The sequence below is a fragment of the Kwoniella newhampshirensis genome, chromosome 5, assembly GCF_039105145.1.
Source record: "Kwoniella newhampshirensis strain CBS 13917 chromosome 5, whole genome shotgun sequence".
NCBI classification, from domain to species: domain Eukaryota; kingdom Fungi; phylum Basidiomycota; class Tremellomycetes; order Tremellales; family Cryptococcaceae; genus Kwoniella; species Kwoniella newhampshirensis.
In genome coordinates, this window is record NC_089959.1 from 1,524,379 (window position 1) to 1,539,318 (window position 14,940).

At 50.9% G+C, this 14,940-nt stretch overlaps 5 protein-coding genes across 5 annotated transcripts; 4 read left to right on the forward strand and 1 right to left on the reverse strand.

The window, feature by feature from the left end:
* Positions 1-111: 111 nt before the first annotated feature.
* IAR55_003120 (uncharacterized protein) lies at positions 112-2,577 on the forward strand (the record flags this gene model as incomplete). Its single annotated transcript, XM_066946229.1, has 13 exons — positions 112-453; positions 535-862; positions 945-1,114; positions 1,178-1,216; positions 1,271-1,386; positions 1,438-1,473; positions 1,532-1,631; positions 1,686-1,797; positions 1,853-1,958; positions 2,014-2,097; positions 2,159-2,173; positions 2,220-2,273; positions 2,328-2,577. 13 exons carry the CDS (start codon positions 112-114, stop codon positions 2,575-2,577), a joined length of 1,752 nt encoding a protein of 583 aa, XP_066803730.1.
* A 1,018-nt stretch (positions 2,578-3,595) lies between these two features.
* IAR55_003121 (uncharacterized protein) lies at positions 3,596-8,380 on the forward strand (the record flags this gene model as incomplete). The annotated part of the gene is made up of 12 exons (XM_066946230.1): positions 3,596-4,432; positions 4,506-4,627; positions 4,693-4,948; positions 5,020-5,088; positions 5,141-5,282; positions 5,358-5,876; positions 5,922-5,987; positions 6,046-6,528; positions 6,587-6,646; positions 6,710-7,423; positions 7,479-7,547; positions 7,608-8,380. The coding sequence occupies 12 exons, from the start codon at positions 3,596-3,598 to the stop codon at positions 8,378-8,380; spliced, it is 4,110 nt and encodes a 1,369-aa protein (XP_066803731.1).
* Positions 8,381-9,058: 678 nt separating this feature from the next.
* IAR55_003122 (uncharacterized protein) lies at positions 9,059-10,458 on the forward strand (the record flags this gene model as incomplete). The annotated part of the gene is made up of 2 exons (XM_066946231.1): positions 9,059-9,257; positions 9,338-10,458. The coding sequence occupies 2 exons, from the start codon at positions 9,059-9,061 to the stop codon at positions 10,456-10,458; spliced, it is 1,320 nt and encodes a 439-aa protein (XP_066803732.1).
* Positions 10,459-12,467: 2,009 nt separating this feature from the next.
* On the forward strand, positions 12,468-13,092 carry IAR55_003123 (uncharacterized protein; the record flags this gene model as incomplete). Its single annotated transcript, XM_066946232.1, has 4 exons — positions 12,468-12,498; positions 12,584-12,662; positions 12,746-12,865; positions 12,924-13,092. 4 exons carry the CDS (start codon positions 12,468-12,470, stop codon positions 13,090-13,092), a joined length of 399 nt encoding a protein of 132 aa, XP_066803733.1.
* Positions 13,093-13,243: 151 nt separating this feature from the next.
* Positions 13,244-14,760, reverse strand: IAR55_003124 (uncharacterized protein; the record flags this gene model as incomplete). Its single annotated transcript, XM_066946233.1, has 6 exons — positions 13,244-13,596; positions 13,652-13,774; positions 13,835-14,069; positions 14,169-14,394; positions 14,464-14,507; positions 14,590-14,760. 6 exons carry the CDS (start codon positions 14,758-14,760, stop codon positions 13,244-13,246), a joined length of 1,152 nt encoding a protein of 383 aa, XP_066803734.1.
* Between the last annotated feature and the right edge of the window lie 180 nt (positions 14,761-14,940).

The following is a 14,940-nucleotide window of genomic DNA, read 5'->3' on the forward strand; positions in this document are numbered from 1 at the left end:
CTCTTTCCATGTGAGCGTTTCCAGATCCTTCATACTCAAAGACACATTTGGACGGTAGCTTCGCTCACCTGAACCTCTTTGATTTCGCTTCACAGCTCTTTGATAGTTGCAATGGCAACCCCTCGTTCCCGGTCTTCTATCCCGAATGGCAAGGCATCTCCGCCGACTCTTCGCCCTCCCAAGCAATCAGACGACCACAAAGACAACAGCAGCGGATATTTCTTCAATCCAGCTCACGGCTCATCAAGTGTACATTACGCCACGACAACAAATGGGTATGGGACCGAAAACCGTCCAAATGGAACGGGAGCAGGTCCGAAGAGAGTGCATCATGGTAGAGGAATGACGTTTGAGGAGGCTCATGCCGGTGGGATCATCTCCGAGGTCGAGAGAAGCTTGGACTTTGATGAGATACCCATAGACGAGGATGAGATCAAGAAGCTGCCAAAGAAGGTAGATTCTGTCCATTCTTGGTGCTTTCTTCGAAACATTGCAATCACAGACTCAGCTGAAGGAAGCGATCTCGCATAATAGTTACGACCATATTATTCCAATCTAGCTCTACTGCACAAACATTACCTGGAAGTCGACTCCCTTCTCTCCGGTTCTATACCACAGAACATCGCACTTTCCTTCTCACCCGCTCGAACGTATTCGCAGAGGTTCGAAGATATAGAAGAAGTGGCATCACCGGGATTCAGTAGACGAGGAAGCGCATGGCAAGTCAAGCAGAGCAAGGTTGCTCAGATAGAGCGTGAACACGACATTGGGGACGGGGAAGATCCGGGAGAAGAGACGGGACTATTGGGGATTGACAAGCGGGAAGAGAGGAGGGAGAAGCTGGCAAGATTAGCTCTGAACAGTGAGTTCCCACTCTTTGCGGACTTCAACAGCTGGCTGGTCCGTTGGCACATCAGGAACAATGGCTTATGATCATGGTACAGTTAACACCATTGTCAATATCATACTCGTTGCGGGGAAGACATTTGCGGTTCTGCATTCATCGTCGATATCACTTACTGCCTCCCTTGTCGATTCGGCCTTGGATCTATTGAGCACTTTCATCATTCTGGGGACGAGTTGGGCAATCGGTGTCAAGAGTGACAAGCACAAAGTCAGTATGATGTCCACTTTCTTTATCGCAGAGCAAAGGGTCCTAACAAATGCACGGATATAGTATCCAGCAGGAAAGAGACGGTTCGAACCTCTCGGAGTGGTACGTCTTTCGGAAAGAACTCAATCTACAGTCCGCGCTGACCTTTCACGACAGCTGGTATTTTCTGTCGCAATGATTGCGTCCTTCGTGCAAGTCTTCATTGAGTCATTCCAGCGAGCAATCGGGCCATCGGAGGATCGTCAAGTCGATGTCAGTCTGTTAGGTGTCGTGTGAGTACAGCGCAGGCGGTGATTGTGGTACCATACTAACCTATCTCGCAGTGTAATGCTTGCGACAATAGCGGTGAAAGCAGTTCTGTGAGCTTTCAGCTGCATCTTACAAGGTATGTCGAGAAGGAGCTGACCAGAGTTGAAGATGGGTTTGGTGTTCTCGTATACCGTCTTCAGGCGTTCAAGCTCTTGCACAAGATGCCGAGAATGATGTGTTTTTTAATACAATGTCTCTTGCTTTCCCTGTGAGGAGCAGATTCGTTTCCGGTGGCGATTTTCGCTGATGCCTTAATCCACAGTGGGTCGGATCGCTGCTCAAATGGCACTTGCTTGACCCGATAGGTGGTATGGTGCTGTCGCTATACATCATATTCGAGTGGGTCAAGACTTTGCTTCAGAACTTCAATAATCGTAAGATGATTTCACCCTATCGGCGCGATACTGGGCTGAAGGGCCATGACATCAGTGTCGGGTAAAAGCGCTTCACCAGATCAGGTCACAAGGGTATTATACTTGGCCACAAGGTTTAACCCGGTCATGGAGATCGCAGATGTGGAGTGCTATCATATAGGGTCCGTCGTTGGAAAAACAAGGTGGGGGTTCGAAGCTGACCTGGTACTGCTACAGCGATGATCTGATAGTTGAGATTGATGTGATTTTGCCGAGAACGAGCTCATTGCACTTTGCGCACGATGTCGGGGAGACCATTCAGTCAGTAATCTTGCAATCACCCGCTTATATCTGCGCTGAACCATCTTTGCCCCCGTACCAGATGTGTCTTGGAGAGGTGAGTCACTGAATTCCTAGAAAGACCGACGCTGACGTCAGTGTAGTCTTGACGGCGTGCTGCGGGCTTACGTGCATTGCGACTACTCGTCGTCCAATCCGTGGGTGCACCGTTCGGCGCACATGATGTCCTACTTCTGACGATCCGCAAACAGGTCTCAACACACCGCTCGAAATCCGCAGCCCCAGTCTCAAGCCCAGCTTCTTCCCAACTCATCACTGCGCAGCTCGTCAGGTTCCTCATCAGGCTCGGCCACTCCTCGACCGAGAGATCCGGGGCAGTTCATGGAAATCAACGGAGGTGGAGCGAGGGCAGCAGAAGCGTCGAGTGGTGGTCCCGGGGCGGTACCAATGAGTTCACCTGGTGAGATGGATGAGAGTGAGGAGGAAGCAATAGGCGAATAGATCTGAGGTTGTACCCGTTCGAAAGCTTTACCTGTGTATGGATTCAGGTGTCTCCGGTGGTGAATAGGGTAGGTGCCACAACGACTTTGGGTCGTGCATACGTTCCGGTCCGACGGCTCGAGAGAGCTAGTGGGCTCCAATTCCAACAAACGAGGACAACGTCAAGGGAAATCTGAAGGACGAGAGACCGAGAACGCGGTGGTCAAAGCTCACAGGGTATTCATCGGAGCTCCCCGCCGTCAGCTCGGACATCATCCTTCGATTGAGATACAAACCCCGCTTGATGCCTTCTGGTCGGCTGATAACATGCTCGACTGGGACACACACGTTTGCGCTCGGGAGTGATCAGAACAGCGTCCTTGGACCCGCTCACAGCACACACGCGCCGCTCGTCCTACACACATCGACACAGGGAGACGCGTCAAGTCGAGTTGCATCTGTGTGGCGTGGCGGTGTGGCGGTGTGGCGATTTGGCGGACGTGACTGATCTGAATCGACGCGAGGAAAGAAAACACCAAGTCATCGACGCACACACCTCCTCTTCGAAACACGGGGTGACAAGTTGAACGACGTTCTACTGTACACTCGTCCTTCAACATCATCTCAAGGGTAAGACCGCAGGATGCAAACAAGTCAAGGTGGAAAGAGCAAAGAGTAAACAAATGGTCCCAAGCGTGCTCCCTCCCAAGCATACGCTGTTTGCGCAAACACTTTCCAGGTTTGATCATGCCCCCCTTTGCTCATATTCCACTTCTTCTTTTTCGTATCTCTCATTGCTGACTTGCTCTTCGCCTTCACTTACTTGTGCTCACATTGACACAGTCACATACTCTTGGTCTCAAACGTTGACGACCTTTACGTTCTCTTACGCTTATTTGACGAACTTCTCAACCATCTTACTTGTCTTTTCATCTCACCCGCGCAGCACTGCTTCGACGATTGATTGGTTTACCTTTGCCGCATTGCTCACGTCCTATCGATACTTCCTCATCTCTTCGTCAGAGTCAGCATGCCTGTCATGGTATCTTCTCAACCCACACTGCACAAACCCAAATCCAAACTTCGACTGCGACTTGGCCTCACCCCTCCGCATCCCAAACACCCCACTCCTGAATCTACCACTCATTACTCTCCTCTTCACCCCAAACCCAACGTTAATCTCGCATCTTCAACATCGACCGTCGTGACCACCACATCTACCAACTCGTTCTCGCGCGATCTGGCGCGAACGGATTCTCGCTCAGCGTTCACATACGATTCAGCCAGTCCTAGTCCTGGAATCAGTCCAGGTCCCCCGATCAAGAGACCCGAGTTCGATACGATCTCATATAATACTCAATCTCCGGCAAGTATCGCCTTCACGCACGAAAATCAGGTCGCGTATCAACACTCTCATCAACTCGATGCGAATCACTCCGCGCATTCACTTCTTTCTTCTCAGTCAGATACTGATGTCAGTGACAATCAACAACAATCAGTCAGGTGGCAATATCCTCAGGAGTACACTCACAGAGACACCAACAGCGCGCAAGTGATCGATGCTCCCGCTGGCGGTGGAGGTAGAAACGAACATCCTGCTCATCCCCACATATACGCTATGACTTCCCAAGTGGATGATATCTTCTCTTTGACCGACGAGCAACTCGCCAACCGATTCATTTTCATCTCCGAGGTAGGATTCGGGAACTGGGGAAGTGTATGGTTATGTAAACCCAAACGTCCGAGAGCGAGCCGTCTGGGAGATGGAGATGCTCAAGGGATGGTGGTCAAGCTTGGGAGGAAAGCGGCTGCTGGTGGAGGAAGTGGTGCCTGTGGCAAAGTGGCGATCAAGCTGGTCCACAGAACTAATTCAGAAGTGAATTTCCTTCCGATCAACATACATTACTCGCTTGGATGAAACATGCTGATAGGATCCAATATCGTTGCAGACCACAGCGCTTCGTGTAAAAGCACTTTGGGGCGAGATGAAAATCATCAGATCTCTTCGACACGAGCCTCATCCAAGTATCATCCAGTTCGAGGCATTCATCATCACCCCAAGCTACGCTCTGTGAGTCATATCTCAGAGTATTGAGCTACCGCGTGAGTGCTGACATCTTCACCCTTGTGCCACAGGGTCATCATGCCACACCTTGCCGAGCTCATCCCAGTATGCCTCCCCCCCTCTCGAGCTACACCGTACTTCCGACAGCTGGCATCTGCGGTCGGGTATCTCCACGAGAGAGGCATCACTCACAACGATATCAAGCCCGCCAACGTGATGCTGAGTCACAACGATGTCCCCGTCTTGGTCGACTTTGGGTTCGCTCAGAGGTGGGAAGTCGGTTCGAGAGGTAGTTTCCTCAGTTCACTCAACTGGGGTACCCCAGAAGTGAGTGTTAGCCGCGAAAAGATCATGGCGTCGCTACTTCGAAGCTGACACATGTGAATTTGCTCCTGCAGTATCTGGACCCACAGAGAGCGAAAAGCATGCCGCACGATGAACGTACCTCTGACGTCTGGTCTCTTGGAGTGGGTTGTCTCTCTTGATAAAATATTCAGCGTTGACATGCTGGTGGGACAGATCACGATGTTTGAGATCCTCATTGGTAGAACACCGTTTGAGAAGGAAGACCAGGAAGAGTTCACCACAGCTGAGGACTTTATGGTCTACTATGAACGAACAAGGCGTGGCCAATGGATCGGTCCATGGGAGATGCCAGCTGGTAAGTTCCGTCCACCTCTAATGAGACCTGTCCTGAGACCAAGATGACCCTTGCTGATCACACCACCGGGTGCAGATCTTGAAGATCTCCTTCGACACATGATCCAACCGGACCCCACATACCGGTACACCGCGATGCAGGCTTACCACCACTCAGCTCTTCAACCCTCCGCGCCGAGTGTCATCGTCACTCCTCACTTTGTCCGAGCTGCGGCGAGCTTTGAGCTTTCCGATGAACCAGTCCCACATCCACCAGAAGAGTGGAACCAAGCTTCCTCAACTGTTGGTGGCGGTAAGACCGAAGTCGTACCCCCGGAAAAGGAGAAGAAGAAGAAGCACAAGGTCAAGAAGGACGGAACTTCGCACAAAGAACCATATTACCGGGCTGCCACACCCACTGCTTTAGGAGAATCTATCAAGCAGCACACAAGTGGGAACAAGCCCAACAAAGAGGAGAAGGAGAAGTCCGCAGAGCACAAGGAGAACGTCGGGATCAAGACGGTCGAAGGAACGAAGAAACAAAGCAAGTTGATCATCAAGACGAGAGCAGATGCAGAAAAGGACGACAAGGCTGTAGAGCAGGAAGACCCCACTCGTGAGTCTGATCTTTATGATTTTGTGGACTTTGCTAATGCCCTAGTGACGAAAGCCACCAAGATGTTGAAGCCCGCTCAGCCCCTACGGCTCAAAGAGCTGGCTGTCGCTGGTAAGTTACCCAAGCACGATTGAGTCAAGACAGGACTGATTGTCATAATATCACCCAGCAGACAAGAAGATTACCCCTCGCACTTCCCATTCACAGCTGGCAACACTCGCACGATCGAACTCGGGCGCAAGCTCTACTACTTTTATGACAAAAGAACTCTCTCATACCACTTCATCATCGACACTGAAAGACAAACGAGTGTCTGTTCTCTCCTCCACATCAACCGTTCCCAAGACCAAAGATGAAGCAGTACTCAAGACTATGCGATCTCTAGAAGGAACCAAAAAGGCCCATCAGTATCATCAGGACCATGGACAGAAGGAGAAGGAGAAAGTACACGATGCTTTGGCGGCGGTGAAGCGACCCGCTCCAGAACCTCCTAGACCCAAGAGTCTGGACTCAGCCGTTGAGATCACAAACAGCAAAGAGAAGAAAGAGGAGCAGAGGCGAAGTCTTGGACTCGAGAGAGCAGTGCTTGTTGAAGTCAAAGAGGAAGAGATTGACATCAAAATTAAGGAAGGTGATAAAGAGGTGGATGCAGGTGAGTTCGCACAGATCTCATGCAAGCCGTGGTAATCAGTGCTCATGATTCACTACAGTTGTGCACTTTCACGAGAGCAAGACCGAAAAGCCGACGACTGCTCCTCTGACCTCGCCTCGTCAGTGCTATTTCGTCTTCACAAGTGGAACCCAGGTTACGATACTGACCATTGGAAACATAGCCCGTGCGAACCGCTCCAGTACTCAAGGATTGCCGACTCCATCGCCGCAAAAAGTTCGTCGACGCGGTCCTCTACCCCACGCGGAGCTCGACATGGTCACAGGCAAAATCTTCCCCGCATCGGACGAGGAGTCACCTCTTGCTGAGTTGCGTGAGAAGATCGTCGTCTCTGACAGGGAGAAGTTGGTTCGATTCCGTCAAGTTTCGGGGGCTATGATGGAGACACTTACCACGGAGACCGGCGCCGCTCCTTCTTCGCCCACACAAATGACCAACAACTCGTCACTCATGCTTGGCAATGAAAAGGCTTTGACACCAAAATCTACTCCTCAAGTCACCCAATCAGCTCTACCTCGAACCAAGTCTGTCGAGGCGTTAGCGCTCGATGACAAGCTTGACAAGATGTCCGCCTGGATCAAAAACGTAGAACATATCATCGATGATGCTCGTAAAGCACTTGCAGAAGGTCGAGAACCAGGTCTACCTGTACTCACAATCCCTACCGAGATCACTGGCGAAGCGCAAGAACACAGATTTGGCGTTACCCCTGACAAGGCGGCAGTGGTTCCTGCCCATCTGAGGACGAGCTCGACTCAGGTCGAGCCTGCCACTCCGCCCAAGTGGATGACCTATGCGGAAGCAGCGGAGAAGATTAGGGCAGCCAACGCATGGATGGAAGAGCATGGAAAGAAGGGGAAGAAGGAAAGACCAACGGGTGGGTGATGCAGCTGTTGCGGCAGGTGAATAGAAGCTGACATGGGAAGAGATAGTGTCTCACGTACTCAAGCTTTTTGGTGCCGAAAAGAAAGAGGAGAAGATCCATTCCAGGTCGAATACTCGTAGGTAGCCAGAATTGGATCATTGTGTTCAAAGCTACGACTGACCTCGCTCTTCTGTAGCCGATCCGGCCCATCTGGTGGCGCTCAAATCTCCGGCTACATCCTCTCACAATCACGCCCTCCGCGGCGCTCCTTCCACTCCCGCTCTTCGATCCTCATTCGCAAATACCACTCGAGCTCCAAAACTCCCACTTCGCAAGTCCGAATCCAATCTTCGGAACTTCAACACCTTGCTCGTGATCCCCTCCGCTTCATTCGTCGCTGGACCAGAGTACTACGAAGACCAACCCGAGCTTCGTTCTCCCGACGACGATGACGAGTTGTACGAAGGCGAGTATACGACCCCGGACGGTGTGAGATCACCTCGAAGAGTGAGATACGAGGCGATGCTCAGGACTGAGCCTGGGGTAGTGAGACAGGGTGAAGGATGGGGAAGTCTAAGTTCCGGAAAAGCGATGATGAAACCATCTTCGTCGATGGCATCGCTTCGAGAAAGGGCACGAGCTTTACTCGGCGATTCCAGCTCCAACAAAGATAAGGACAGAGAGAGGAACTTTGTCGATCTCTCAAAAGACCCTAGTCACATCAATCAGAAGATCGAGAAAAGATCATCGAGGTTGGGTCTGAGAGCTCTGATGAATCAAGATCATCAACAACAGAATATCCAGGCTCGACCTGGAACCCCAGGCACGCAATCTGCTTTGGCGACGAGGATAGGACAAGGAGCCGAGAGTGGCAAGATGAAGGGCTGGGTCAAGAGCTTCAAAGGTGCTATGGGGATGGGGAAGAAGTATCCCGGTGGTGGTGGGATGGACAACGAAGAAGGGCCTTGAAACACACTTATGCCCCTCATGGTTGTACCTGACTTGCTTCGTCTCTCTCTCTCTCGGCTTTCGCTCGACATCAGACTAACATGTCTGGTCTCGTCCATTATCTCTTCAGTATACCCTAATGTTTCATACCCCTACATACTTCGGATCTCGGTAAATTTATTCTTCAGCTATACCCTTTCTTCAGCGGCTTGGTTGACATCGAGATTCGCTGTGCTCGATACCCTCTTATGCTTGCTAGCTTACCTCACGTCGCTCTTCATATACATTTATCACTATTATGACTTCTTATGGTGGACTTGATTATGCACGAATTCAGCTGTCAATGTGACTTGCAGTCTCATTATGCGAACTGCACGGTCGTGCTTGAGGACAGCAAAGGAAATACGGGAGTCCATACACATTACTGAGCTTGGAATCTCCCACACCGTATATCTTGACATCCTTTACGATGCTCCGTGCTTACCTTTCATCTGGGTCACTGCAACGCGAAGAGCGGTATCGCAAGCAAGTGACTGCTTCTTCATACTCCCGCCACCGCATTATATAACTTACTGTGAAGAGTAGAGGCGGCGAAACTCAAAATTCCACCATAATCATCTCCACATCTTGTAGAGCATCAACCAATTCCACAACGACCTTCCATTAGCCACTTCTCCAACCACAGCCAGACCAGACAGTATGAGTCACAACGCGCCTGATGGCGCCGAAGGCTTTCCTCACACCCAAACCAGAGGACGACAGACACCCGATGTTATCAGACCGGTTGTATCCGACCTCTTCGACCGTGCCCTGACGGATCAGCCATCCAGTGCGACTGAGCAAATCGTCGGTTGGATGGATACTTCAGATCAGATCAGGGAAGCAGTATCGACTTCTGGTGAGGAGTCTTCTTTTTCAAGTGACCACACTCACTGTGGGCACGAATTGCTGATCAATGTTTCGACGTGTCGTCTGTAGCCAGGATGACTCCGTACATGTACGTCCCGAGCATCGCCACGAATGATCCATCACCTCACGCAGACCAATCTGCCGGCTATCTATCAACGTCCGGTAGCCCCTCCGGAGGTCAGTCGTTCTATTTCCGTTCTGAGGATGGTGAGAAGTACGGGCCGTCCGTCGTGCATTCACAGAAGGGTTTTCACAACCATACTACAGAAACACCTTTTGGCCGACTATTCTCCAGCTCCATCTCACCCTCGGCATCTAGCAACGATTTCAATAAACCTGAAGTCATTCCACATTACGCGAATCCGGCTTTCTTGACTGTACCTGGAACGATGGAACATAATGGGGGACTCCCGACCGCGTCGTCCGAGACCAATCCCAATCCCAATCGAGGTCCGCAGTCTTCGTACTCTGATCCGTCGCTATCCCCATCTCCGGCGATGGATACAACCGCAATCAGGGACGACTTTTCAAAAAACAATGAAGTGACTCGTATCCTTGAATCTGTCAGAAAAGACATTCCTGGTCTCGTCCGACGTCTGTTCAAGTCTCAGACTGGCCCGCGTCAAGATGAAAATACAGTGATCACCTCTTCAATACCATTTCAAGGTGGCTGGCATGCACCACAAGACACAGCCCCCGTGTTTTCCGATACGGGGGAGTATCGAAGGGCAGCTCGGTGGTGGCTTTCGCTTTACGACCAAGAGGTGACAGAATCGGTGGCCGAACGGTGTTATGTCGGGCGCTCATCCTCGAAAGTGGGGGGAAGAGTGTACCTCCAAGCGAGAGGATATAGTCTACATAAAGAGACGAGAGGAGCAATGCGAAACATTGCGGATCATGTGTTCCAAAGGCTTAGATCTATGAGTGATTCGGGAGCGCTAACTCTGAAGGTGTTGAGAGACTCGACACCGCCCGATTACGTCAAGCAGTGTGCCTTAGACTACATGTTCCACGCCGCTGGTAGGTCAGACGGCAGACTGGTGTGGTCCTATAAGGGGAGTGGCCGTTCAGAGGCATCGCGAAGAGGCTGGATTGGTTTGAGAGAACGCAAGAGAGAAGCTCTGGAGAGATCAATGGAAAAAAGTCACAGAACAGAGAACATGGACGAAATAGATTCCGAGACTAAATAGCAGCAACGAGAAAGCACCAACCCCCTTGTGATCCGTACTACTCCCATATGTACCGATGCGATCGAAAGGCATTGGACACGATAGTATAGACCATGGAAGCAGTTTCAGATATGTTGACGGCAAACAGACTGGCGACATACAGCAGGATGACGTACATCGCTTTGCACTGGCTCAGTAGCCCTAGAACGTACAGTACAAAAGATCGCCTTGGTCATCTGTCTTTCCCAACCCTCCCGTCCTACTTAGAGTAAGGCAGATAGCTTGCATACAATACGAAGAGAATCAATCCCCTCAATACATGTGGCCATCCCCCCCGCTTCTGTACCGTACCGTCGCCAGTGGTCTATCCTCATTTTGAACACCTCTATGACGACCTCCGACAGGTCTACCTACCCACGCGTCAGAGACTTCTTGCTAGGGCATACTGTACACAGAGCGGCTCAACTCGTAGTTCTCCTTCCGCAATGTACCAACTACTCGTACATTGTCAGAGACACTTCATATCCTATAGTACTGACCCGCGCAATTCGCACCACCCTTGCCGCCACAAATCGCATGTCCACCTCTGAGCCCAACCACAAACCTAGCAGAATGTTGAAGAAAAGCAGGGCGCAATATGGGCAGTTCATGCAGAAGATGTTGACATAAATGACTGGCCCAACGGTACGAAAGGAACGCATGTCATCGATCAACCCATCGTTGCATCACCGTACAACACGGCCGATAGCAACGATGCCGACAGAGATACATTCACCTCCCAGCTTTTGGCACAATAAAATTCAAGAGAGACAACGAGAAATCAATCGACTGATTAACAAATCTCTAATAGGTATGGTGTCGTGAGTGATCTTGGGTGATCTTCTAGGGCTCGGATTCTTCTTGAGGATGACATCGTGTGTTGATACCGCGAACCTAACCTCTCTTCTAACCGTTCGCGAACTGAGTAGTGACAATTGTGGTCCTGCTCGGTCCGCCTCACTTTTATTGCAATAGAAGGTTGCGTCGCGGACGAGGTCATGAAGGCATTATCGGGAAAGGCTGACCTGGCAGGACTAACCTTATCGAGGCTACAGTACAACACAAGAAGTGATCGACGTGACGCCTCCAGACTGGCCACAAGCAGCAAATATCACGTAAATGGACGAAACTGGTAAGAGAATGCCTCCAAGGACGTATGTAGCGAAGAATGCAGTGGGCGCCGGAAGCAGCACACGGCACACATGGTGGGCTACAGGACAGTGAGGTTCGAAATACAGTAGAGGAGGTCACACGTGCCATTTGTGAAGCAATGTGAGGAAGCATGCAGCACTGAGTAAGTTATCTACTTTGTACGCAGTTCCTTGTCTATGGGATTTTGAGACTCGTTATGCCGTCAAACCAATCACACAGCTTCATTCACGCTTTCTTCACAGTCTTTCGGTATTATAAATCCTTCCAAGATTCGTTTCTGCGGTAGCTTTCTCGAAGTCTCAGGACCCAAGTCAGAGGTCAATTAGTAGATAGTGGCGCGAAGCGTGAAAGACACCCAAGCTGAGGCTCGCAATTTTTGGAAAGTAGGTCGACATCGCATGTGGCAGTGCAGCACACATGCCACACTTGCCTCCTGTAACTTCTGCGTTTCAGACCCACCCATCCACTCGTCCCCTTGCCTTTTACTTCCCCCCCTCGCACTGACACTCGCAAACACATCGTCCATGGCGTCATCGCCATCAAGACGTTGGACGAAACACCCCCCCCCCCCCTCATTGCCATTTGGAGTGGAGTTCCCATTACTCAATCAAGTCCAATCTCCCCCTCTTCCACTCTCCTTTGTTCTACGTCATGTCACTACGTCACTGTCGTCTCGGGATGCACACGACCAAGTTTCTCAGTAGCCTGTAGAAAGATATATAAGCCTGTCAAGTTGGACCTAGATCTCGTCTCTTCCTCTTCGATTCTTGCAATCCAACTCGAATCTCGCACAATACAGTTACAAGCAAGCGAACGAATACTTGCACTGAACAATCAAGATGACATTTGGACAGAGCAAGGAAGAAGCCGGTAAATATCACATAGTATATGCCCGTCTAAGGGCGTCATATGACAGACAGCTGACCATACCATATTATCGCGTCGCCACTCACAGTTCAGCAGAACATCACTCCCGATTTCCTCAAGTCGGATGCCGACAAGACCAAAGAGAACGTCCAAGGGGATATGAGGGAGTAAGTCATCTTGCGACCTACAGCAGCGACCTGGCTCCTTGTCTTCACATTTCGGTTCTGGCTGACTGGCCTCACTCCCACAGCATCACCGGAAACGCTCATGGTCATGATACCCTTCGTGACGATTCTGGAGCTTTGGGAAACGCACTCAAGCCCAGCGGACAACAGTCTCTCTCCGATCAGGCTCAGCAGAAGCTTGACAAGTAAGTGTTCCTTCCAACCTCCGTTTGCTTTTCTTCGCTGATCGCTTGATGCCATTAGGGGCGAATCCTACGTTCAGCCTAACGAGTCGAAATCTCTCGCTCAGCAGACTCGCGACTTTGTCACTCCCGGTAACGACTCGGCAGGCCCAGGCGAAATCGTCAACCAAGCTACGCAGAGCGTCAAGAACGCCTTCGGCGGGAGTGGAACCAACGAGACTACCCAGTAAGGAGGGAGATGGATGGAATCAACCCTTCCAGAGATGTAGGACCATCCGTAGTGACTGAATGTATCAAATTGCGATGTCTATGTGTTGTATGAGAACCCGCTCGCTTCCCGGAGGATATCGACGACAATTGAAGTGCGTCAGGGTCATCGCATCACTCTGCCATGCCCGCAGCTACAGCCTCTTCCCATGCCTCCTTGAATTCCGCCATATTCCTACCTTCTCCCATCTCTATCATCTCCAGCGGCATCATATTCGTCTGATACGCTGGTGCATTTCGATTCGCTTCGGGATGTGCCCTAGACTCGATGATTCTGAATATGGGTAATCGTGGTCGATCGTCTGCCTCCCCTCGTGGGATGGGCTCGAATGCCGACTCGACGATATCGAGGAGCTCGTCATACGTGAACAGGAGGGGATCGGTCGATGGACGGTATGGTTGGAAATCAATGATCTTGGCCGAGGCAGATTTAGGTGAGAGATATAGGTCAAAGACATCTACCAGGTCTGCAATGAGCCACTCATCCCCCCACCCCCGTTCGATGTGTCCACTCACAATCACCACCACCCCCGTAGTTCTCCCGTATCTCGTCTTCCCACAGTGCCCTGACCGTGTCGCATATTTGCGATCTCGTTTCTTCCGATTGCAGGTGGTCATAGTAATTTAGGTCCCGCTGTGTTATACCTAACACATCGAGTAAACGATCTGCTCTTATCTCCATACATGAGAAGGAAATCATCTTACCAATGAGAGCGTTGTTTCGCACAAAACATCTGACTTCTCTCGCAGGATTGATATCCTCAAATCGTTTCAGCACCAATTCAATCTTCGGTCTTTCCCCCTCGGGTTCGCCGTAAGCTCTTTCGGGGTCCATATCATGAGAGATGAAGTCGCTCGATTTGAGCAGGAGATAGACGTCGGAAGGGGATTGGCAATGCAATGGTCCTGAAGAAGTCTGAGGAAGGATGAAAGCTGCGTCCTGCGAAGCGGAACCAGAAAGATAACGAGGTCAGCGACTATCGAAGACCATCAGGGGGACTCTAGGTCTCCCGTGATATAAAAAAATGGCATGACTTACTTTTGGGCTGGTCCAATTGAGCTTCGGAAACACAGCCCCTCCATACGACCTCAGTGCATCTCTTATGGCTTCGTTGAGCGCCGGTAATCGATATACTGGCGCTTCAGACGAGCTCGAGGAGGACGAAGAACTACCATCTGAGGCTGACGAACTGACACGGGGTCGTCCTGAGATTGCCGTGTCTTCTTCTTCTACAGCGGTCAAAGATGCAGAGGGGGGATTTAGACTGTTCACAACCACGAAAAGAGTCAGCTGAGGGTCCTTAGTCTCGAACAGCAGCTGACAGCCGACTCACCCTTCACTTCCTTCTGGTAGGAAGATCGAATCCGATTCCAGCCACTTGATTCGTCATACCGCATCAGCTCGTTGGTCATTCTGCTTGGCGTCTTCTCGTTGTCCACGCATTCGTAATATCACTCACATGGATGAACGCTTCGTCCTCTCCAAGAGACGCTACATCAATGACGATAGCTGGGAAAGTGAGATCCTCAAATGTGTCATACCACGCTGACGTTCTCGCGGCGTCGATCTGGGCTCGGGTCAGCGTGGGGAAGAGGTCAAATGATATGGCAGGAGGGGTAGGGATAGGCATCGTGGTGATCTGTCCGTCGCATGGGCAAGTCTGCGAGAGACGCTATACAGATGAGAGACACGATGGAGAAGTTGGCAGACAAAACGTAGTTGACGGTGTCTCTGGATGGAAATGTTCTGGTCAAATCAGGCACGGTGGACCGTATCTCGGTGGCAAAAGATGACCAGTGACAAAGCTATA